At 58.3% G+C, this 24,099-nt stretch overlaps 1 protein-coding gene across 1 annotated transcript in view; it reads left to right on the forward strand.

The window, feature by feature from the left end:
- The window catches only part of LOC141161317 (kalirin-like), a 621,825-nt gene that overhangs the window by 514,501 nt on the left and 83,225 nt on the right, over positions 1–24,099 (forward strand). The window contains exons 32-36 of the mRNA XM_073646130.1: positions 15,982–16,074; positions 16,150–16,200; positions 16,527–16,604; positions 17,162–17,347; positions 23,569–23,740. Of these exons, the coding sequence (XP_073502231.1) occupies positions 15,982–16,074; positions 16,150–16,200; positions 16,527–16,604; positions 17,162–17,347; positions 23,569–23,740 (580 nt within the window). The remainder of the gene's footprint in view (positions 1–15,981; positions 16,075–16,149; positions 16,201–16,526; positions 16,605–17,161; positions 17,348–23,568; positions 23,741–24,099) is intronic.

The following is a 24,099-nucleotide window of genomic DNA, read 5'->3' on the forward strand; positions in this document are numbered from 1 at the left end:
GGATCCGTGTCCAGTATGTGGATGACTATTCTGTGTGGACGCCTCCTGATCTCATACCTCTGGTGTGCAGGAGAGGCGTCTGTCCGGAGGATCTGTGTCCAGTACGTGGATGACTATTCTATGTGGACACCTCCTGATCTCATACCTCTGGTGTGCAGGAGAGGCGTCTGTCCGGAGGATCCGTGTCCAGTACATGGATGACTATTCTGTGTGGACGCCTCCTGATCTCATACCTCTGGTGTGCAGGAGAGGCGTCTGTCCGGAGGATCTGTGTCCAGTACGTGGATGACTATTCTATGTGGACACCTCCTGATCTCATACCTCTGGTGTGCAGGAGGGGCGTCTGTCCGGAGGATCCGTGTCTAGTACGTGGATGACTATTCTATGCGGACACCTCCTGATCTCATACCTCTGGTGTGCAGGAGGGGCGTCTGTCCGGAGGATCCGTGTCCAGTACATGGATGACTATTCTGTGTGGACGCCTCCTGATCTCATACCTCTGGTGTGCAGGAGGGGCGTCTGTCCGGAGGATCTGTGTCCAGTACGTGGATGACTATTCTATGTGGACGGCTCCTGATCTCATACCTCTGGTGTGCAGGAGGGGCGTCTGTCCGGAGGATCCGTGTCCAGTACGTGGATGACTATTCTGTGCGGACACCTCCTGATCTCATACCTCTGGTGTGCAGGAGGGGCGTCTGTCCGGAGGATCCGTGTCCAGTACGTGGATGACTATTCTGTGCGGACACCTCCTGATCTCATACCTCTGGTGTGCAGGAGAGGCGTCTGTCCGGAGGATCTGTGTCCAGTACGTGGATGACTATTCTATGTGGACGCCTCCTGATCTCATACCTCTGGTGTGCAGGAGGGGCGTCTGTCCGGAGGATCCGTGTCCAGTATGTGGATGACTATTCTGTGCGGACACCTCCTGATCTCATACCTCTGGTGTGCAGGAGAGGCGTCTGTCCGGAGGATCCGTGTCTAGTACGTGGATGACTATTCTATGCGGACACCTCCTGATCTCATACCTCTGGTGTGCAGGAGGGGCGTCTGTCCGGAGGATCCGTGTCCAGTATGTGGATGACTATTCTGTGCGGACACCTCCTGATCTCATACCTCTGGTGTGCAGGAGAGGCGTCTGTCCGGAGGATCCGTGTCTAGTACGTGGATGACTATTCTATGCGGACACCTCCTGATCTCATACCTCTGGTGTGCAGGAGGGGCGTCTGTCCGGAGGATCCGTGTCTAGTACGTGGATGACTATTCTGTGCGGACACCTCCTGATCTCATACCTCTGGTGTGCAGGAGGGGCGTCTGTCCGGAGGATCCGTGTCTAGTACGTGGATGACTATTCTATGCGGACACCTCCTGATCTCATACCTCTGGTGTGCAGGAGGGGCGTCTGTCCGGAGGATCCGTGTCTAGTACGTGGATGACTATTCTATGCGGACACCTCCTGATCTCATACCTCTGGTGTGCAGGAGGGGCGTCTGTCCGGAGGATCCGTGTCCAGTATGTGGATGACTATTCTGTGCGGACACCTCCTGATCTCATACCTCTGGTGTGCAGGAGGGGCGTCTGTCCGGAGGATCCGTGTCTAGTACGTGGATGACTATTCTGTGCGGACACCTCCTGATCTCATACCTCTGGTGTGCAGGAGGGGCGTCTGTCCGGAGGATCCGTGTCTAGTACGTGGATGACTATTCTGTGCGGACACCTCCTGATCTCATACCTCTGGTGTGCAGGAGGGGCGTCTGTCCGGAGGATCCGTGTCTAGTACGTGGATGACTATTCTATGCGGACACCTCCTGATCTCATACCTCTGGTGTGCAGGAGGGGCGTCTGTCCGGAGGATCCGTGTCCAGTATGTGGATGACTATTCTGTGCGGACACCTCCTGATCTCATACCTCTGGTGTGCAGGAGAGGCGTCTGTCCGGAGGATCCGTGTCTAGTACGTGGATGACTATTCTATGCGGACACCTCCTGATCTCATACCTCTGGTGTGCAGGAGGGGCGTCTGTCCGGAGGATCCGTGTCTAGTACGTGGATGACTATTCTGTGCGGACACCTCCTGATCTCATACCTCTGGTGTGCAGGAGGGGCGTCTGTCCGGAGGATCCGTGTCTAGTACGTGGATGACTATTCTATGCGGACACCTCCTGATCTCATACCTCTGGTGTGCAGGAGGGGCGTCTGTCCGGAGGATCCGTGTCCAGTACATGGATGACTATTCTGTGCGGACACCTCCTGATCTCATACCTCTGGTGTGCAGGAGGGGCGTCTGTCCGGAGGATCCGTGTCTAGTACGTGGATGACTATTCTATGCGGACACCTCCTGATCTCATACCTCTGGTGTGCAGGAGGGGCGTCTGTCCGGAGGATCCGTGTCCAGTACGTGGATGACTATTCTGTGCGGACGCCTCCTGATCTCATACCTCTGGTGTGCAGGAGGGGCGTCTGTCCGGAGGATCCGTGTCCAGTACGTGGATGACTATTCTTTGCGGACACCTCCTGATCTCATACCTCTGGTGTGCAGGAGGGGCGTCTGTCCGGAGGATCCGTGTCCAGTACGTGGATGACTATTCTATGTGGACGCCTCCTGATCTCATACCTCTGGTGTGCAGGAGGGGCGTCTGTCCGGAGGATCCGTGTCCAGTACGTGGATGACTATTCTGTGCGGACACCTCCTGATCTCATACCTCTGGTGTGCAGGAGAGGCGTCTGTCCGGAGGATCCGTGTCCAGTACGTGGATGACTATTCTGTGCGGACACCTCCTGATCTCATACCTCTGGTGTGCAGGAGGGGCGTCTGTCCGGAGGATCTGTGTCCAGTACGTGGATGACTATTCTGTGCGGACGCCTCCTGATCTCATACCTCTGGTGTGCAGGAGGGGCGTCTGTCCGGAGGATCCGTGTCCAGTACGTGGATGACTATTCTATGTGGACACCTCCTGATCTCATACCTCTGGTGTGCAGGAGAGGCGTCTGTCCCCAGGATCCGTGTCCAGTACGTGGATGACTATTCTATGCGGACACCTCCTTATCTCATACCTCTGGTGTGCAGGAGGGGCGTCTGTCCGGAGGATCCGTGTCCAGTATGTGGATGACTATTCTATGTGGACACCTCCTGATCTCATACCTCTGGTGTGCAGGAGGGGCGTCTGTCCGGAGGATCCGTGTCTAGTACGTGGATGACTATTCTATGCGGACACCTCCTGATCTCATACCTCTGGTGTGCAGGAGGGGCGTCTGTCCGGAGGATCCGTGTCCAGTACATGGATGACTATTCTGTGTGGACGCCTCCTGATCTCATACCTCTTGTGTGCAGGAGGGGCGTCTGTCCGGAGGATCTGTGTCCAGTACGTGGATGACTATTCTATGCGGACACCTCCTGATCTCATACCTCTGGTGTGCAGGAGAGGCGTCTGTCCGGAGGATCTGTGTCCAGTACATGGATGACTATTCTGTGCGGACGCCTCCTGATCTCATACCTCTGGTGTGCAGGAGGGGCGTCTGTCCGGAGGATCCGTGTCCAGTACGTGGATGACTATTCTGTGCGGACGCCTCCTGATCTCATACCTCTGGTGTGCAGGAGGGGCGTCTGTCCGCAGGATCCGTGTCCAGTACGTGGATGACTATTCTATGCGGACACCTCCTGATCTCATACCTCTGGTGTGCAGGAGGGGCGTCTGTCCGGAGGATCTGTGTCCAGTACGTGGATGACTATTCTATGCGGACACCTCCTGATCTCATACCTCTGGTGTGCAGGAGGGGCGTCTGTCCGGAGGATCCGTGTCCAGTACATGGATGACTATTCTATGTGGACGCCTCCTGATCTCATACCTCTGGTGTGCAGGAGGGGCGTCTGTCCGCAGGATCCGTGTCCAGTACGTGGATGACTATTCTATGCGGACACCTCCTGATCTCATACCTCTGGTGTGCAGGAGGGGCGTCTGTCCGGAGGATCCGTGTCCAGTACGTGGATGACTATTCTATGTGGACACCTCCTGATCTCATACCTCTGGTGTGCAGGAGGGGCGTCTGTCCGGAGGATCTGTGTCCAGTACGTGGATGACTATTCTATGCGGACACCTCCTGATCTCATACCTCTGGTGTGCAGGAGGGGCGTCTGTCCGGAGGATCCGTGTCCAGTACGTGGATGACTATTCTGTGCGGACGCCTCCTGATCTCATACCTCTGGTGTGCAGGAGGGGCGTCTGTCCGGAGGATCTGTGTCCAGTACGTGGATGACTATTCTATGCGGACACCTCCTGATCTCATACCTCTGGTGTGCAGGAGGGGCGTCTGTCCGGAGGATCCGTGTCCAGTACGTGGATGACTATTCTATGTGGACACCTCCTGATCAAATACCTCTGGTGTGCAGGAGGGGCGTCTGTCCGGAGGATCTGTGTCCAGTACGTGGATGACTATTCTATGCGGACACCTCCTGATCTCATACCTCTGGTGTGCAGGAGGGGCGTCTGTCCGGAGGATCCGTGTCCAGTACATGGATGACTATTCTGTGCGGACGCCTCCTGATCTCATACCTCTGGTGTGCAGGAGGGGCGTCTGTCCGGAGGATCCGTGTCCAGTACATGGATGACTATTCTATGCGGACACCTCCTGATCTCATACCTCTGGTGTGCAGGAGGGGCGTCTGTCCGGAGGATCCGTGTCCAGTACGTGGATGACTATTCTGTGCGGACGCCTCCTGATCTCATACCTCTGGTGTGCAGGAGAGGCGTCTGTCCGGAGGATCCGTGTCCAGTACATGGATGACTATTCTATGCGGACACCTCCTGATCTCATACCTCTGGTGTGCAGGAGGGGCGTCTGTCCGGAGGATCCGTGTCCAGTACGTGGATGACTATTCTATGCGGACACCTCCTGATCTCATACCTCTGGTGTGCAGGAGGGGCGTCTGTCCGGAGGATCCGTGTCCAGTACGTGGATGACTATTCTGTGCGGACGCCTCCTGATCTCATACCTCTGGTGTGCAGGAGGGGCGTCTGTCCGGAGGATCCGTGTCCAGTACGTGGATGACAATTCTTTGCGGACACCTCCTGATCTCATACCTCTGGTGTGCAGGAGGGGCGTCTGTCCGGAGGATCCGTGTCCAGTACGTGGATGACTATTCTATGTGGACGCCTCCTGATCTCATACCTCTGGTGTGCAGGAGGGGCGTCTGTCCGGAGGATCCGTGTCCAGTACGTGGATGACTATTCTGTGCGGACACCTCCTGATCTCATACCTCTGGTGTGCAGGAGGGGCGTCTGTCCGGAGGATCTGTGTCCAGTACGTGGATGACTATTCTATGCGGACGCCTCCTGATCTCATACCTCTGGTGTGCAGGAGGGGCGTCTGTCCGGAGGATCCGTGTCCAGTATGTGGATGACTATTCTATGTGGACACCTCCTGATCTCATACCTCTGGTGTGCAGGAGGGGCGTCTGTCCGGAGGATCCGTGTCTAGTACGTGGATGACTATTCTATGTGGACACCTCCTGATCTCATACCTCTGGTGTGCAGGAGAGGCGTCTGTCCCCAGGATCCGTGTCCAGTACGTGGATGACTATTCTGTGCGGACACCTCCTGATCTCATACCTCTGGTGTGCAGGAGGGGCGTCTGTCCGGAGGATCCGTGTCTAGTACGTGGATGACTATTCTATGCGGACACCTCCTGATCTCATACCTCTGGTGTGCAGGAGGGGCGTCTGTCCGGAGGATCCGTGTCCAGTACGTGGATGACTATTCTGTGCGGACGCCTCCTGATCTCATACCTCTGGTGTGCAGGAGGGGCGTCTGTCCGGAGGATCCGTGTCCAGTACGTGGATGACTATTCTTTGCGGACACCTCCTGATCTCATACCTCTGGTGTGCAGGAGGGGCGTCTGTCCGGAGGATCCGTGTCCAGTACGTGGATGACTATTCTATGTGGACGCCTCCTGATCTCATACCTCTGGTGTGCAGGAGGGGCGTCTGTCCGGAGGATCCGTGTCCAGTACGTGGATGACTATTCTGTGCGGACACCTCCTGATCTCATACCTCTGGTGTGCAGGAGAGGCGTCTGTCCGGAGGATCCGTGTCCAGTACGTGGATGACTATTCTGTGCGGACACCTCCTGATCTCATACCTCTGGTGTGCAGGAGGGGCGTCTGTCCGGAGGATCTGTGTCCAGTACGTGGATGACTATTCTGTGCGGACGCCTCCTGATCTCATACCTCTGGTGTGCAGGAGGGGCGTCTGTCCGGAGGATCCGTGTCCAGTACGTGGATGACTATTCTGTGCGGACGCCTCCTGATCTCATACCTCTGGTGTGCAGGAGGGGCGTCTGTCCGGAGGATCCGTGTCCAGTACGTGGATGACTATTCTGTGCGGACGCCTCCTGATCTCATACCTCTGGTGTGCAGGAGAGGCGTCTGTCCGGAGGATCCGTGTCCAGTACGTGGATGACTATTCTGTGCGGACACCTCCTGATCTCATACCTCTGGTGTGCAGGAGGGGCGTCTGTCCGGAGGATCTGTGTCCAGTACGTGGATGACTATTCTGTGCGGACGCCTCCTGATCTCATACCTCTGGTGTGCAGGAGGGGCGTCTGTCCGGAGGATCCGTGTCCAGTACGTGGATGACTATTCTATGTGGACACCTCCTGATCTCATACCTCTGGTGTGCAGGAGGGGCGTCTGTCCGGAGGATCCGTGTCCAGTACGTGGATGACTATTCTATGTGGACGCCTCCTGATCTCATACCTCTGGTGTGCAGGAGGGGCGTCTGTCCGGAGGATCCGTGTCCAGTACGTGGATGACTATTCTATGCGGACACCTCCTGATCTCATACCTCTGGTGTGCAGGAGAGGCGTCTGTCCCCAGGATCCGTGTCCAGTACGTGGATGACTATTCTATGCGGACACCTCCTTATCTCATACCTCTGGTGTGCAGGAGGGGCGTCTGTCCGGAGGATCCGTGTCCAGTATGTGGATGACTATTCTATGTGGACACCTCCTGATCTCATACCTCTGGTGTGCAGGAGGGGCGTCTGTCCGGAGGATCCGTGTCTAGTACGTGGATGACTATTCTATGCGGACACCTCCTGATCTCATACCTCTGGTGTGCAGGAGGGGCGTCTGTCCGGAGGATCCGTGTCCAGTACATGGATGACTATTCTGTGTGGACGCCTCCTGATCTCATACCTCTGGTGTGCAGGAGGGGCGTCTGTCCGGAGGATCCGTGTCCAGTACATGGATGACTATTCTGTGCGGACACCTCCTGATCTCATACCTCTGGTGTGCAGGAGAGGCGTCTGTCCGGAGGATCTGTGTCCAGTACGTGGATGACTATTCTATGTGGACGCCTCCTGATCTCATACCTCTGGTGTGCAGGAGGGGCGTCTGTCCGGAGGATCCGTGTCCAGTATGTGGATGACTATTCTGTGCGGACACCTCCTGATCTCATACCTCTGGTGTGCAGGAGGGGCGTCTGTCCGGAGGATCCGTGTCTAGTACGTGGATGACTATTCTATGCGGACACCTCCTGATCTCATACCTCTGGTGTGCAGGAGGGGCGTCTGTCCGGAGGATCCGTGTCCAGTACATGGATGACTATTCTGTGCGGACACCTCCTGATCTCATACCTCTGGTGTGCAGGAGGGGCGTCTGTCCGGAGGATCCGTGTCTAGTACGTGGATGACTATTCTATGCGGACACCTCCTGATCTCATACCTCTGGTGTGCAGGAGGGGCGTCTGTCCGGAGGATCCGTGTCTAGTACGTGGATGACTATTCTATGCGGACACCTCCTGATCTCATACCTCTGGTGTGCAGGAGGGGCGTCTGTCCGGAGGATCCGTGTCCAGTACGTGGATGACTATTCTATGTGGACGCCTCCTGATCTCATACCTCTGGTGTGCAGGAGGAGCGTCTGTCCGGAGGATCCGTGTCCAGTACGTGGATGACTATTCTGTGCGGACGCCTCCTGATCTCATACCTCTGGTGTGCAGGAGGGGCGTCTGTCCGGAGGATCCGTGTCCAGTATGTGGATGACTATTCTGTGCGGACACCTCCTGATCTCATACCTCTGGTGTGCAGGAGAGGCGTCTGTCCGGAGGATCCGTGTCCAGTACGTGGATGACTATTCTATGCGGACTCCTCCTGATCTCATACCTCTGGTGTGCAGGAGAGGCGTCTGTCCGGAGGATCCGTGTCCAGTACGTGGATGACTATTCTGTGCGGACGCCTCCTGATCTCATACCTCTGGTGTGCAGGAGAGGCGTCTGTCCGGAGGATCCGTGTCCAGTACGTGGATGACTATTCTGTGCGGACGCCTCCTGATCTCATACCTCTGGTGTGCAGGAGGGGCGTCTGTCCGGAGGATCCGTGTCCAGTACGTGGATGACTATTTTGTGTGGACACCTCCTGATCTCATACCTCTGGTGTGCAGGAGAGGCGTCTGTCCGGAGGATCCGTGTCCAGTACGTGGATGACTATTTTGTGTGGACACCTCCTGATCTCATACCTCTGGTGTGCAGGAGGGGCGTCTGTCCGGAGGATCCGTGTCCAGTACGTGGATGACTATTTTGTGCGGACACCTCCTGATCTCATACCTCTGGTGTGCAGGAGGGGCGTCTGTCCGGAGGATCCGTGTCCAGTACGTGGATGACTATTCTATGCGGACGGCTCCTGATCTCATACCTCTGGTGTGCAGGAGAGGCGTCTGTCCGGAGGATCTGTGTCCAGTACGTGGATGACTATTCTGTGTGGACACCTCCTGATCTCATACCTCTGGTGTGCAGGAGGGGCGTCTGTCCGGAGGATCCGTGTCCAGTACATGGATGACTATTCTGTGCGGACACCTCCTGATCTCATACCTCTGGTGTGCAGGAGGGGCGTCTGTCCGGAGGATCTGTGTCCAGTACGTGGATGACTATTCTATGCGGACGCCTCCTGATCTCATACCTCTGGTGTGCAGGAGGGGCGTCTGTCCGGAGGATCCGTGTCCAGTACGTGGATGACTATTCTGTGCGGACACCTCCTGATCTCATACCTCTGGTGTGCAGGAGGGGCGTCTGTCCGGAGGATCCGTGTCCAGTACGTGGATGACTATTCTGTGCGGACACCTCCTGATCTCATACCTCTGGTGTGCAGGAGGGGCGTCTGTCCGGAGGATCTGTGTCCAGTACGTGGATGACTATTCTGTGCGGACACCTCCTGATCTCATACCTCTGGTGTGCAGGAGAGGCGTCTGTCCGGAGGATCCGTGTCCAGTACGTGGATGACTATTCTATGCGGACACCTCCTGATCTCATACCTCTGGTGTGCATGAGGGGCGTCTGTCCGGAGGATCCGTGTCCAGTACGTGGATGACTATTCTATGCGGACGCCTCCTGATCTCATACCTCTGGTGTGCAGGAGGGGCGTCTGTCCGGAGGATCCGTGTCCAGTATGTGGATGACTATTCTATGCGGACACCTCCTTATCTCATACCTCTGGTGTGCAGGAGGGGCGTCTGTCCGGAGGATCCGTGTCCAGTACGTGGATGACTATTCTATGCGGACACCTCCTGATCTCATACCTCTGGTGTGCAGGAGAGGCGTCTGTCCGGAGGATCCGTGTCCAGTATGTGGATGACTATTCTATGCGGACACCTCCTTATCTCATACCTCTGGTGTGCAGGAGGGGCGTCTGTCCGGAGGATCCGTGTCCAGTACGTGGATGACTATTCTATGTGGACGCCTCCTGATCTCATACCTCTGGTGTGCAGGAGAGGCGTCTGTCCGGAGGATCTGTGTCCAGTACGTGGATGACTATTCTGTGTGGACGCCTCCTGATCTCATACCTCTGGTGTGCAGGAGAGGCGTCTGTCCGGAGGATCTGTGTCCAGTATGTGGATGACTATTCTATGCGGACACCTCCTGATCTCATACCTCTGGTGTGCAGGAGAGGCGTCTGTCCGGAGGATCCGTGTCCAGTATGTGGATGACTATTCTATGCGGACACCTCCTGATCTCATACCTCTGGTGTGCAGGAGGGGCGTCTGTCCGGAGGATCCGTGTCCAGTACATGGATGACTATTCTATGCGGACTCCTCCTGATCTCATACCTCTGGTGTGCAGGAGAGGCGTCTGTCCGGAGGATCCGTGTCCAGTACGTGGATGACTATTCTGTGTGGACACCTCCTGATCTCATACCTCTGGTGTGCAGGAGGAGCGTCTGTCCGGAGGATCCGTGTCCAGTACGTGGATGACTATTCTGTGCGGACACCTCCTGATCTCATACCTCTGGTGTGCAGGAGGGGCGTCTGTCCGGAGGATCCGTGTCCAGTACGTGGATGACTATTCTATGTGGACGCCTCCTGATCTCATACCTCTGGTGTGCAGGAGGGGCGTCTGTCCGGAGGATCCGTGTCCAGTACGTGGATGACTATTCTGTGCGGACGCCTCCTGATCTCATACCTCTGGTGTGCAGGAGGGGCGTCTGTCCGGAGGATCCGTGTCCAGTATGTGGATGACTATTCTGTGCGGACACCTCCTGATCTCATACCTCTGGTGTGCAGGAGAGGCGTCTGTCCGGAGGATCCGTGTCCAGTACGTGGATGACTATTCTGTGCGGACGCCTCCTGATCTCATACCTCTGGTGTGCAGGAGAGGCGTCTGTCCGGAGGATCCGTGTCCAGTACGTGGATGACTATTCTGTGCGGACGCCTCCTGATCTCATACCTCTGGTGTGCAGGAGAGGCGTCTGTCCGGAGGATCCGTGTCCAGTACGTGGATGACTATTCTGTGCGGACGCCTCCTGATCTCATACCTCTGGTGTGCAGGAGGGGCGTCTGTCCGGAGGATCCGTGTCCAGTACGTGGATGACTATTCTATGTGGACACCTCCTGATCTCATACCTCTGGTGTGCAGGAGAGGCGTCTGTCCGGAGGATCCGTGTCCAGTACGTGGATGACTATTCTGTGTGGACGCCTCCTGATCTCATACCTCTGGTGTGCAGGAGGGGCGTCTGTCCGGAGGATCCGTGTCCAGTACATGGATGACTATTCTGTGTGGACGCCTCCTGATCTCATACCTCTGGTGTGCAGGAGAGGCGTCTGTCCGGAGGATCTGTGTCCAGTATGTGGATGACTATTCTATGCGGACACCTCCTGATCTCATACCTCTGGTGTGCAGGAGGGGCGTCTGTCCGGAGGATCCGTGTCCAGTATGTGGATGACTATTCTATGCGGACACCTCCTGATCTCATACCTCTGGTGTGCAGGAGGGGCGTCTGTCCGGAGGATCCGTGTCCAGTACATGGATGACTATTCTGTGCGGACACCTCCTGATCTCATACCTCTGGTGTGCAGGAGAGGCGTCTGTCCGGAGGATCCGTGTCCAGTATGTGGATGACTATTCTATGCGGACACCTCCTGATCTCATACCTCTGGTGTGCAGGAGGGGCGTCTGTCCGGAGGATCCGTGTCCAGTACATGGATGACTATTCTATGCGGACTCCTCCTGATCTCATACCTCTGGTGTGCAGGAGGGGCGTCTGTCCGGAGGATCCGTGTCCAGTACGTGGATGACTATTCTATGCGGACACCTCCTGATCTCATACCTCTGGTGTGCAGGAGAGGCGTCTGTCCGCAGGATCCGTGTCCAGTACGTGGATGACTATTCTGTGCGGACACCTCCTGATCTCATACCTCTGGTGTGCAGGAGGGGCGTCTGTCCGGAGGATCCGTGTCCAGTACGTGGATGACTATTCTGTGTGGACGCCTCCTGATCTCATACCTCTGGTGTGCAGGAGGGGCGTCTGTCCGGAGGATCCGTGTCCAGTACGTGGATGACTATTCTATGCGGACACCTCCTGATCTCATACCTCTGGTGTGCAGGAGGGGCGTCTGTCCGCAGGATCCGTGTCCAGTACGTGGATGACTATTCTGTGCGGACACCTCCTGATCTCATACCTCTGGTGTGCAGGAGGGGCGTCTGTCCGGAGGATCCGTGTCCAGTATGTGGATGACTATTCTGTGCGGACACCTCCTGATCTCATACCTCTGGTGTGCAGGAGAGGCGTCTGTCCGGAGGATCCGTGTCCAGTACGTGGATGACTATTCTGTGCGGACGCCTCCTGATCTCATACCTCTGGTGTGCAGGAGAGGCGTCTGTCCGGAGGATCCGTGTCCAGTACGTGGATGACTATTCTGTGCGGACGCCTCCTGATCTCATACCTCTGGTGTGCAGGAGAGGCGTCTGTCCGGAGGATCCGTGTCCAGTACGTGGATGACTATTCTGTGCGGACGCCTCCTGATCTCATACCTCTGGTGTGCAGGAGGGGCGTCTGTCCGGAGGATCTGTGTCCAGTACGTGGATGACTATTCTGTGCGGACACCTCCTGATCTCATACCTCTGGTGTGCAGGAGGGGCGTCTGTCCGGAGGATCCGTGTCCAGTACGTGGATGACTATTCTGTGTGGACACCTCCTGATCTCATACCTCTGGTGTGCAGGAGGGGCGTCTGTCCGGAGGATCCGTGTCCAGTACGTGGATGACTATTCTATGCGGACGGCTCCTGATCTCATACCTCTGGTGTGCAGGAGAGGCGTCTGTCCGGAGGATCTGTGTCCAGTACGTGGATGACTATTCTATGCGGACGGCTCCTGATCTCATACCTCTGGTGTGCAGGAGGGGCGTCTGTCCGGAGGATCCGTGTCCAGTACGTGGATGACTATTCTATGCGGACGGCTCCTGATCTCATACCTCTGGTGTGCAGGAGGGGCGTCTGTCCGGAGGATCCGTGTCCAGTACGTGGATGACTATTCTGTGTGGACACCTCCTGATCTCATACCTCTGGTGTGCAGGAGAGGCGTCTGTCCGGAGGATCCGTGTCTAGTACGTGGATGACTATTCTGTGCGGACACCTCCTGATCTCATACCTCTGGTGTGCAGGAGAGGCGTCTGTCCGGAGGATCTGTGTCCAGTACGTGGATGACTATTCTGTGTGGACACCTCCTGATCTCATACCTCTGGTGTGCAGGAGAGGCGTCTGTCCGGAGGATCCGTGTCTAGTACGTGGATGACTATTCTATGCGGACACCTCCTGATCTCATACCTCTGGTGTGCAGGAGAGGCGTCTGTCCGGAGGATCCGTGTCCAGTACGTGGATGACTATTCTATGCGGACACCTGCTGATCTCATACCTCTGGTGTGCAGGAGGGGCGTCTGTCCGGAGGATCCGTGTCCAGTACGTGGATGACTATTCTATGCGGACGCCTCCTGATCTCATACCTCTGGTGTGCAGGAGGGGCGTCTGTCCGGAGGATCTGTGTCCAGTACGTGGATGACTATTCTATGCGGACACCTCCTTATCTCATACCTCTGGTGTGCAGGAGGGGCGTCTGTCCGGAGGATCCGTGTCCAGTACATGGATGACTATTCTGTGTGGACGCCTCCTGATCTCATACCTCTGGTGTGCAGGAGAGGCGTCTGTCCGGAGGATCTGTGTCCAGTATGTGGATGACTATTCTATGCGGACACCTCCTGATCTCATACCTCTGGTGTGCAGGAGGGGCGTCTGTCCGCAGGATCCGTGTCCAGTACGTGGATGACTATTCTATGTGGACGCCTCCTGATCTCATACCTCTGGTGTGCAGGAGGGGCGTCTGTCCGCAGGATCCGTGTCCAGTATGTGGATGACTATTCTATGCGGACGCCTCCTGATCTCATACCTCTGGTGTGCAGGAGGGGCGTCTGTCCGGAGGATCCGTGTCCAGTACATGGATGACTATTCTATGCGGACTCCTCCTGATCTCATACCTCTGGTGTGCAGGAGGGGCGTCTGTCCGGAGGATCCGTGTCCAGTACATGGATGACTATTCTATGCGGACTCCTCCTGATCTCATACCTCTGGTGTGCAGGAGGGGCGTCTGTCCGCAGGATCCGTGTCCAGTACGTGGATGACTATTCTATGCGGACACCTCCTGATCTCATACCTCTGGTGTGCAGGAGGGGCGTCTGTCCGCAGGATCCGTGTCCAGTATGTGGATGACTATTCTATGCGGACACCTCCTGATCTCATACCTCTGGTGTGCAGGAGGGGCGTCTGTCCGGAGGATCCGTGTCCAGTACGTGGATGACTATTCTATGCGGACACCTCCTGATCTCATACCTCTGGTGTGCAGGAGAGGCGTCTGTCCGGAGGATCCGTGTCCAGTATGTGGATGACTATTCTATGTGGACGCCTCCTGATCTCATACCTCTGGTGTGCAGGAGAGGCGTCTGTCCGGAGGATCCGTGTCCAGTACATGGATGACTATTCTGTGCGGACACCTCCTGATCTCATACCTCTGGTGTGCAGGAGGGGCGTCTGTCCGCAGGATCCGTGTCCAGTATGTGGATGACTATTCTATGCGGACACCTCCTGATCTCATACCTCTGGTGTGCAGGAGGGGCGTCTGTCCGGAGGATCCGTGTCCAGTACATGGATGACTATTCTATGCGGACTCCTCCTGATCTCATACCTCTGGTGTGCAGGAGGGGCGTCTGTCCGCAGGATCCGTGTCCAGTACGTGGATGACTATTCTGTGCGGACACCTCCTGATCTCATACCTCTGGTGTGCAGGAGGGGCGTCTGTCTGGAGGATCCGTGTCCAGTACGTGGATGACTATTCTATGTGGACACCTCCTGATCTCATACCTCTGGTGTGCAGGAGGGGCGTCTGTCCGGAGGATCCGTGTCCAGTACGTGGATGACTATTCTATGCGGACACCTCCTTATCTCATACCTCTGGTGTGCAGGAGGGGCGTCTGTCCGGAGGATCCGTGTCCAGTACGTGGATGACTATTCTATGTGGACACCTCCTGATCTCATACCTCTGGTGTGCAGGAGGGGCGTCTGTCCGGAGGATCCGTGTCCAGTACGTGGATGACTATTCTATGCGGACGCCTCCTGATCTCATACCTCTGGTGTGCAGGAGGGGCGTCTGTCCGGAGGATCCGTGTCCAGTACGTGGATGACTATTCTGTGTGGACGCCTCCTGATCTCATACCTCTGGTGTGCAGGAGAGGCGTCTGTCCGGAGGATCCGTGTCCAGTACGTGGATGACTATTCTGTGTGGACGCCTCCTGATCTCATACCTCTGGTGTGCAGGAGGGGCGTCTGTCCGGAGGATCCGTGTCCAGTACGTGGATGACTATTCTGTGTGGACGCCTCCTGATCTCATACCTCTGGTGTGCAGGAGAGGCGTCTGTCCGGAGGATCCGTGTCCAGTACGTGGATGACTATTCTGTGTGGACGCCTCCTGATCTCATACCTCTGGTGTGCAGGAGGGGCGTCTGTCCGGAGGATCCGTGTCCAGTACGTGGATGACTATTCTGTGTGGACACCTCCTGATCTCATACCTCTGGTGTGCAGGAGGGGCGTCTGTCCCCAGGATCCGTGTCCAGTATGTGGATGACTATTCTATGCGGACACCTCCTGATCTCATACCTCTGGTGTGCAGGAGAGGCGTCTGTCCGGAGGATCCGTGTCCAGTACGTGGATGACTATTCTATGCGGACGCCTCCTGATCTCATACCTCTGGTGTGCAGGAGGGGCGTCTGTCCGGAGGATCCGTGTCCAGTACGTGGATGACTATTCTATGCGGACGCCTCCTGATCTCATACCTCTGGTGTGCAGGAGGGGCGTCTGTCCGGAGGATCCGTGTCCAGTACGTGGATGACTATTCTGTGCGGACGCCTCCTGATCTCATACCTCTGGTGTGCAGGAGAGGCGTCTGTCCGGAGGATCTGTGTCCAGTACGTGGATGACTATTCTATGTGGACGCCTCCTGATCTCATACCTCTGGTGTGCAGGAGGGGCGTCTGTCCGGAGGATCCGTGTCCAGTACGTGGATGACTATTCTATGCGGACGCCTCCTGATCTCATACCTCTGGTGTGCAGGAGGGGCGTCTGTCCCCAGGATCCGTGTCCAGTACGTGGATGACTATCGTGTCCGATTTCTCTCTTTACAGGAAGTGAAGCAGGAAATTAACCAGCGATTCAACATCAGCGACTTCCTGATTAAACCGATCCAGCGGATCACCAAGTACCAGCTGCTTCTGAAGGTGAGAGCGGCCTGTGCCGCAGAGTGATCGCCGCTGACCGGGAGCCACGCTCACAATCTCTTTCTTTCTTTTCAGGACTTTCTGAAATACAGCCAGAAGGCCGGCCTGGAGTGCTCGGAGACTGAGGTGGGTCACTTCTTTGGAGGAGGAGTGGCATGATGTCCGGGACCCTGGCTGCTGGGAGTATTACTCCACTGCATCCCGCGGGACATGACGAGTTGTCAGCTGCGGTGATGTCAGTCTCAGACATGAGTCATTTTTGGGCTCTTGGCAGAAAGTTCCTGGTTCTTAAAGGACCCTCAATGTACTCTCCTCCCAGAATCCCATTCTCTGGGAGAAAGTTTACAACTCTCATCATTCTCGGTGCTTTACATGACTTGGATTAGAGCACTACTGAAGACTGAGGTGGAAGGAAGGGAACGTAAAACTCCATTTTATCTCCTCCTGCACAGAAAGCCGTGGAGTTAATGTGCCTTGTACCGAAACGCTGCAACGACATGATGAACCTGGGGAGGCTTCAGGGATTCGAGGTGAGAAGTAAAACTCTGCTAGTTTGTAGAAGTATTAGCGCCCCCTTTTGTGGCAGCTTCTGGATCACGTGATCTCTGCTGTGAGGTCGTTTCACAGAGGGGTCACTGCTGTGTTTGGAGCAGTAGCAGCCTGGTGAGATCAGTCCTAGAACCAGCAGGACGGGTTTCTGCGGGACGCGGCAGGCGACGTGCCCTGCGCACGCTTAGTCAGGCTGGGTGTGCACACATTGTGTAATGTTATTCCATCCTATAAGCCTCTTATGATCTGTGTGCCTGAAGCCTCGTTCACAGCAGCGTCAAATTATTCACAATGTGAACTTATGTCATTTCCCAAAGTGTTACCAAAAAACGAGAATGTTCATTATAGTGGAGCCCCCCCTGCTGGTGGCTGCACGTATCCACATGACCGGACAGTCTCACCCTGTAGCTTCCTGCTCTTAAGAGAGGAAATCTACAGTAGCAGAGGTGCATAATGTCTTGTATAATACCGACCTGTAGTTAATTTTTGTTATGTACATATACTTATAATGGCACAACCATGCCGCCCTCTTCTCCAGGGTAAGCTGACGGCCCAGGGGAAGCTCCTCCAGCAGGATACGTTCTTCGTCATTGAGCAGGAATCCGGTCTACAGTCTCGACCCAAAGAGAGAAGAGTTTTCCTGTTTGAGCAAATCGTCATCTTTAGCGAACTCCTCCGGAAAGGGTCCTCAACCCCGGGATACATGTTTAAAAGAGGTATCAAGGTGAGACATTGCCCTCCTACTCCTCAGGATGTCACTCCCCCACCTCCTCTCTCGCTCTCCGTACCTCCTCTCCCGCTCTCGCTCTCCGCACACCTTCTTAGGTTCTCGTTCTCCGCTCACCTTCTTAGGTTCTCGCTCTCTGCTCCTCTGCTCTCGCTTTCTGCTCCTCCGCTCTCGCTTTCTGCTCCTCCGCTCTCGCTTTCTGCTCCTCCGCTCTCGCTTTCTGCTCCTCCGCTCTCGCTCTCTGCTCCTCCGCTCTCTGCTCCTCCGCTCTCTGCTCCTCCGCTCTCTGCTCCTCCGCTCTCGCTCTCTGCTCCTCCGCTCTCGCTCTCTGCTCCTCCGCTCTCTGCTCCTCCGCTCTCTGCTCCTCCGCTCTCTGCTCCTCCGCTCTCTGCTCCTCCGCTCTCGCTCTCTGCTTCTCCGCTCTCGCTCTCTGCTTCTCCGCTCTCTGCTTCTCCGCTCTCTGCTTCTCCGCTCTCTGCTTCTCCGCTCTCGCTCTCTGCTTCTCCGCTTTCGCTCTCCGCTTCTCCGCTCTCGCTCTCCGCTTCTCCGCTCTCGCTCTCCGCTCTCGCTCTCTGCTTCTCCGCTCTCTCTCTCCGCTCCTCCTCTCTCGCTCTCCGCTTCTCCGCTCTCGCTCTCTGCTTCTCCGCTCTCGCTCTCTGCTTCTCCGCTCTCGCTCTCTGCTCCTCCGCTCTCGCTCTCTGCTCCTCCGCTCTCGCTCTCTGCTCCTCCGCTCTCTGCTCCTCCGCTCTCGCTCTCTGCTCCTCCGCTCTCTTCTCTTCCTCTCCCGCTCTCGCTCTCTTCTCTTCCTCTCCCGCTCTCGCTCTCTGCTCCTCCTCTCCTGCTCTCGCTCTCTGCTCCTCCTCTCCCGCTCTCTGCTCCTCCTCTCCCGCTCTCTGCTCCTCCGCTCTCGCTCTCTGCTCCTCCGCTCTCGCTCTCTGCTCCTCCGCTCTCGCTCTCTGCTCCTCCGCTCTCGCTCTCTGCTCCTCCGCTCTCGCTCTCTGCTTCTCCGCTCTCGCTCTCTGCTTCTCCGCTCTCGCTCTCTGCTCCTCCGCTCTCGCTCTCTGCTCCTCCGCTCTCGCTCTCTGCTCCTCCGCTCTCTGCTCCTCCGCTCTCGCTCTCTGCTCCTCCGCTCTCTTCTCTTCCTCTCCCGCTCTCGCTCTCTTCTCTTCCTCTCCCGCTCTCGCTCTCTGCTCCTCCTCTCCTGCTCTCGCTCTCTGCTCCTCCTCTCCCGCTCTCTGCTCCTCCTCTCCCGCTCTCTGCTCCTCCGCTCTCGCTCTCTGCTCCTCCGCTCTCGCTCTCTGCTCCTCCGCTCTCGCTCTCTGCTCCTCCGCTCTCGCTCTCTGCTCTCGCTCTCTGCTCCTCCGCTCTCGCTCTCTGCTCCTCCGCTCTCTGCTCCTCCGCTCTCTGCTTCTCCGCTCTCGCTCTCTGCTTCTCCGCTCTCGCTCTCTGCTTCTCCGTTCTCGCTCTCTGCTTCTCCGTTCTCGCTCTCTGCTTCTCCGCTCTCGCTCTCTGCTCCTCCGCTCTCGCTCTCTGCTCCTCCGCTCTCGCTCTCTGCTCCTCCGCTCTCGCTCTCTGCTCCTCCGCTCTCGCTCTCTGCACCTCCTCTCTCGCTCTCTGCACCTCCTCTCTCGCTCTCTGCACCTCCTCTCTCGCTCTCTGCACCTCCGCTCTCGCTCTCTGCACCTCCGCTCTCGCTCTCTGCACCTCCTCTCTCGCTCTCTGCACCTCCTCTCTCGCTCTCTGCACCTCCTCTCTCGCTCTCTGCTCCTCCGCTCTCGCTCTCTGCTCCTCCGCTCTCGCTCTCTGCTCCTCCGCTTTCGCTCTCTGCTCCTCCGCTCTCGCTCTCTGCTCCTCCGCTCTCGCTCTCTGCTCCTCCGCTCTCGCTCTCTGCTCCTCCGCTCTCGCTCTCTGCACCTCCTCTCCCGCTCTCTGCACCTCCTCTCTCGCTCTCTGCACCTCCTCTCTCGCTCTCTGCACCTCCTCTCTCGCTCTCTGCACCTCCTCTCCCGCTCTCTGCACCTCCTCTCCCTCCTCTCTCGCTCTCTGCACCTCCTCTCTCGCTCTCTGCACCTCCTCTCTCGCTCTCTGCACCTCCTCTCTCGCTCTCTGCACCTCCTCTCCCGCTCTCTGCACCTCCTCTCGCTCTCTGCACCTCCTCTCTCGCTCTCTGCACCTCCTCTCTCGCTCTCTGCACCTCCTCTCTCGCTCTCTGCACCTCCTCTCTCGCTCTCTGCACCTCCTCTCTCGCTCTCCGCACCTCCTCTCTCGCTCTCTGCACCTCCTCTCTCGCTCTCTGCACCTCCTCTCTCGCTCTCTGCACCTCCTCTCTCGCTCTCTGCACCTCCTCTCCCGCTCTCTGCACCTCCTCTCCCTCCTCTCTCGCTCTCTGCACCTCCTCTCTCGCTCTCTGCACCTCCTCTCTCGCTCTCTGCACCTCCTCTCTCGCTCTCTGCACCTCCTCTCTCGCTCTCCGCACCTCGTCTCCCGCTCTCCGCACCTCGTCTCCCGCTCTCCGCACCTCGTCTCCCGCTCTCCGCACCTCGTCTCCCGCTCTCCGCACCTCGTCTCCCGCTCTCCGCGCCTCGTCTCCCGCTCTCCGCGCCTCGTCTCCCGCTCTCCGCGCCTCGTCTCCCGCTCTCCGCGCCTCGTCTCCCGCTCTCCGCGCCTCCTCTCCCGCTCTCCGCACCTCCTCTCCCGCTCTCCGCACCTCCTCTCCCGCTCTCCGCACCTCCTCTCCCGCTCTCCGCACCTCCTCTCCCGCTCTCCGCACCTCCTCTCCCGCTCTCCGCACCTCCTCTCCCGCTCTCCGCACCTCCTCTCCCGCTCTCCGCACCTCCTCTCCCGCTCTCCGCACCTCCTCTCCCGCTCTCCGCACCTCCTCTCCCGCTCTCCGCACCTCCTCTCCCGCTCTCCGCACCTCCTCTCCCGCTCTCCGCACCTCCTCTCCCGCTCTCCGCACCTCCTCTCCCGCTCTCCGCACCTCCTCTCCCGCTCTCTGCACCTCCTCTCCCGCTCTCGCTCTCTGCACCTCCTCTACCGCTTTCTGCACCTCCTCTCTCGCTCTCTGCACCTCCTCTCTCGCTCTCTGCACCTCCTCTCTCGCTCTCTGCACCTCCTCTCTCGCTCTCTGCACCTCCTCTCTCGCTCTCTGCACCTCCTCTCTCGCTCTCTGCACCTCCTCTCTCGCTCTCTGCACCTCCTCTCTCGCTCTCTGCACCTCCTCTCTGCACCTCCTCTCTCGCTCTCCGCACCTCCTTTCCCGCTCTCCGCACCTCCTCTCCCGCTCTCCGCACCTCCTCTCCCGCTCTCCGCACCTCCTCTCCCGCTCTCCGCACCTCCTCTCCCGCTCTCCGCACCTCCGCTCTCCGCACCTCCTCTCCCGCTCTCCGCACCTCCTCTCCCGCTCTCCGCACCTCCTCTCCCGCTCTCCGCACCTCCTCTCCCGCTCTCCGCACCTCCTCTCCCGCTCTCCGCACCTCCTCTCCCGCTCTCCGCACCTCCTCTCCCGCTCTCCGCACCTCCTCTCCCGCTCTCCGCACCTCCTCTCCCGCTCTCCGCACCTCCTCTCCCGCTCTCCGCACCTCCTCTCCCGCTCTCTGCACCTCCTCTCCCGCTCTCGCTCTCTGCACCTCCTCTACCGCTTTCTGCACCTCCTCTCTCGCTCTCTGCACCTCCTCTCTCGCTCTCTGCACCTCCTCTCTCGCTCTCTGCACCTCCTCTCTCGCTCTCTGCACCTCCTCTCTCGCTCTCTGCACCTCCTCTCTCGCTCTCTGCACCTCCTCTCTGCACCTCCTCTCTCGCTCTCCGCACCTCCTTTCCCGCTCTCCGCACCTCCTCTCCCGCTCTCCGCACCTCCTCTCCCGCTCTCCGCACCTCCTCTCCCGCTCTCCGCACCTCCTCTCCCGCTCTCCGCACCTCCTCTCCCGCTCTCCGCACCTCCGCTCTCCGCACCTCCTCTCCCGCTCTCCGCACCTCCTCTCCCGCTCTCCGCACCTCCTCTCCCGCTCTCCGCACCTCCTCTCCCGCTCTCCGCACCTCCTCTCCCGCTCTCCGCACCTCCTCTCCCGCTCTCCGCACCTCCTCTCCCGCTCTCCGCACCTCCTCTCCCGCTCTCCGCACCTCCTCTCCCGCTCTCGCTCTCTGCACCTCCTCTACCGCTTTCTGCACCTCCTCTCCCGCTCTCGCTCTCTGCACCTCCTCGCTCTCTGCACCTCCTCTCTCGCTCTCTGCACCTCCTCTCTCGCTCTCTGCACCTCCTCTCTCGCTCTCCGCACCTCCTCTCCAGCACTCCGCACCTCCTCTCCCGCTCTCCGCACCTCCTCTCCCGCTCTCCGCACCTCCTCTCCCGCTCTCCGCACCTCCTCTCCCGCTCTCCGCACCTCCTCTCCTGCTCTCGCTCTCTGCACCTCCTCTACCGCTCTCTGCATCTCCTCTCCCGCTCTCGGTCTCTGCACCTCCTCTCTCGCTCTCTGCACCTCCTCTCTCGCTCTCTGCACCTCCTCTCTCGCTCTCTGCACCTCCTCTCTCGCTCTCTGCACCTCCTCTCTCGCTCTCTGCACCTCCTCTCTGCACCTCCTCTCTCGCTCTCCGCACCTCCTCTCCCGCTCTCCGCACCTCCTCTCCCGCTCTCCGCACCTCCTCTCCCGCTCTCCGCACCTCCTCTCCCGCTCTCTGCTCCTCCTCTCTCGCTCTCTGCACCTCCTCTACCGCTTTCTGCTCCTCCTCTCCCGCTCTCTGCACCTCCTCTCTCGCTCTCCGCACCTCCTCTCCCGCTCTCCGCACCTCCTCTCCCGCTCTCCGCACCTCCTCTCCCGCTCTCCGCACCTCCTCTCCCGCTCTCCGCACCTCCTCTCCCGCTCTCCGCACCTCCTCTCCCGCTCTCCGCACCTCCTCTCCCGCTCTCCGCACCTCCTCTCCCGCTCTCCGCACCTCCTGTCCCGCTCTCCGCACCTCCTCTCCCGCTCTCGCTCTCTGCACCTCCTCTACCGCTTTCTGCACCTCCTCTCCCGCTCTCGCTCTCTGCACCTCCTCTCTCGCTCTCCGCACCTCCTCTCCCGCTCTCCGCACCTCCTCTCCCGCTCTCCGCACCTCCTCTCCCGCTCTCCGCACCTCCTCTCCCGCTCTCCGCACCTCCTCTCCCGCTCTCCGCACCTCCTCTCCCGCTCTCCGCACCTCCTCTCCTGCTCTCGCTCTCTGCACCTCCTCTACCGCTCTCTGCATCTCCTCTCCCGCTCTCGGTCTCTGCACCTCCTCTCTCGCTCTCTGCACCTCCTCTCTCGCTCTCTGCACCTCCTCTCTCGCTCTCTGCACCTCCTCTCTCGCTCTCTGCACCTCCGCTCTCGCTCTCTGCACCTCCTCTCTGCACCTCCTCTCTCGCTCTCCGCACCTCCTCTCCCGCTCTCCGCACCTCCTCTCCCGCTCTCCGCACCTCCTCTCCCGCTCTCTGCTCCTCCTCTCCCGCTCTCGCTCTGTGCTCCTCCTCTCTCGCTCTCTGCTCCTCCTCTCTCGCTCTCTGCTCCTCCTCTCTCGCTCTCTGCACCTCCTCTACCGCTTTCTGCACCTCCTCTCTCGCTCTCTGCACCTCGTCTCTCGCTCTCTGCACCTCGTCTCCCGCTCTCTGCACCTCCTCTCCCGCTCTCTGCTCCTCCTCTCCCGCTCTCGCTCTCTGCTCCTCCTCTCCCGCTCTCGCTCTCTGCTCCTCCTCTCCCGCTCTCGCTCTCTGCTCCTCCTCTCCCGCTCTCTGCTCCTCCTCTCCCGCTCTCTGCTCCTCCTCTCCCGCTCTCTGCACCTCCTCTCCCGCTCTCCGCACCTCCTCTCCCGCTCTCTGCTCCTCCTCTCCCGCTCTCGCTCTCTGCTCCTCCTCTCCCGCTCTCGCTCTCTGCTCCTCCTCTCCCGCTCTCGCTCTCTGCTCCTCCTCTCCCGCTCTCGCTCTCTGCTCCTCCTCTCCCGCTCTCTGCTCCTCCTCTCCCGCTCTCTGCTCCTCCTCTCCCGCTCTCCGCACCTCCTCTCCCGCTCTCCGCTCCTCCTCTCCCGCTCTCCGCACCTCCTCTCCCGCTCTCTGCTCCTCCTCTCCCGCTCTCGCTCTCTGCACCTCCTCTCTCGCTCTCTGCACCTCCTCTCCCGCTCTCGCTCTCTGCTCCTCCTCTCCCGCTCGCGCTCTCTGCATCTCTTCTCCTTCTCTCACAGCTTTGAGGGTCACATTGTTTCTCCTCTCACAGATGAATTATCTCGTATTGGAAGAAAATGTTGACAACGATCCCTGTAAGTTTGCTCTGATGAGCAGAGACACCTCTGAGAGGGTCATTCTCCAGGCGGCCAACTCTGAAATCAAGCAGGCCTGGGTGCAGGACATCAGCCTGGTGTTGGAAACCCAGCGAGACTTCCTCAATGGTGAGTGGGATGCCTGGTGGTGGGGGGACTGCAATGTGGAGAATTGCAGGACGACGGTCTGTAGCTTTAGGGCTGCAGTTATATGGTCGGACGTTGCACCTCCAATGATTTTTCTTTTTGTGTTTCATGTTTTTTACTAATGACAGTGAAGGACCCGGTCACATTGGATATTGCTATTAACCTGTAGATATGCGATTCATCCGCAGGTTAAAAGCGCTATAAAGGTGCCCGTCCGTGGTACTGAAAGCAGGAGAAAATAAGCTTATTCCTCCCTGGTAGCGCCGGCTGTCAGTCACATAGGCAAAGCCGGCGCTGCTACAGTCACCCCTCATTACACCGTGCCTGCCCGGCTACAGTCA

The sequence above is a fragment of the Phyllobates terribilis genome, unplaced genomic scaffold (assembly GCF_046119375.1).
Source record: "Phyllobates terribilis strain yellow unplaced genomic scaffold, ASM4611937v1 Scaffold_9__5_contigs__length_417890890, whole genome shotgun sequence".
NCBI classification, from domain to species: domain Eukaryota; kingdom Metazoa; phylum Chordata; class Amphibia; order Anura; family Dendrobatidae; genus Phyllobates; species Phyllobates terribilis.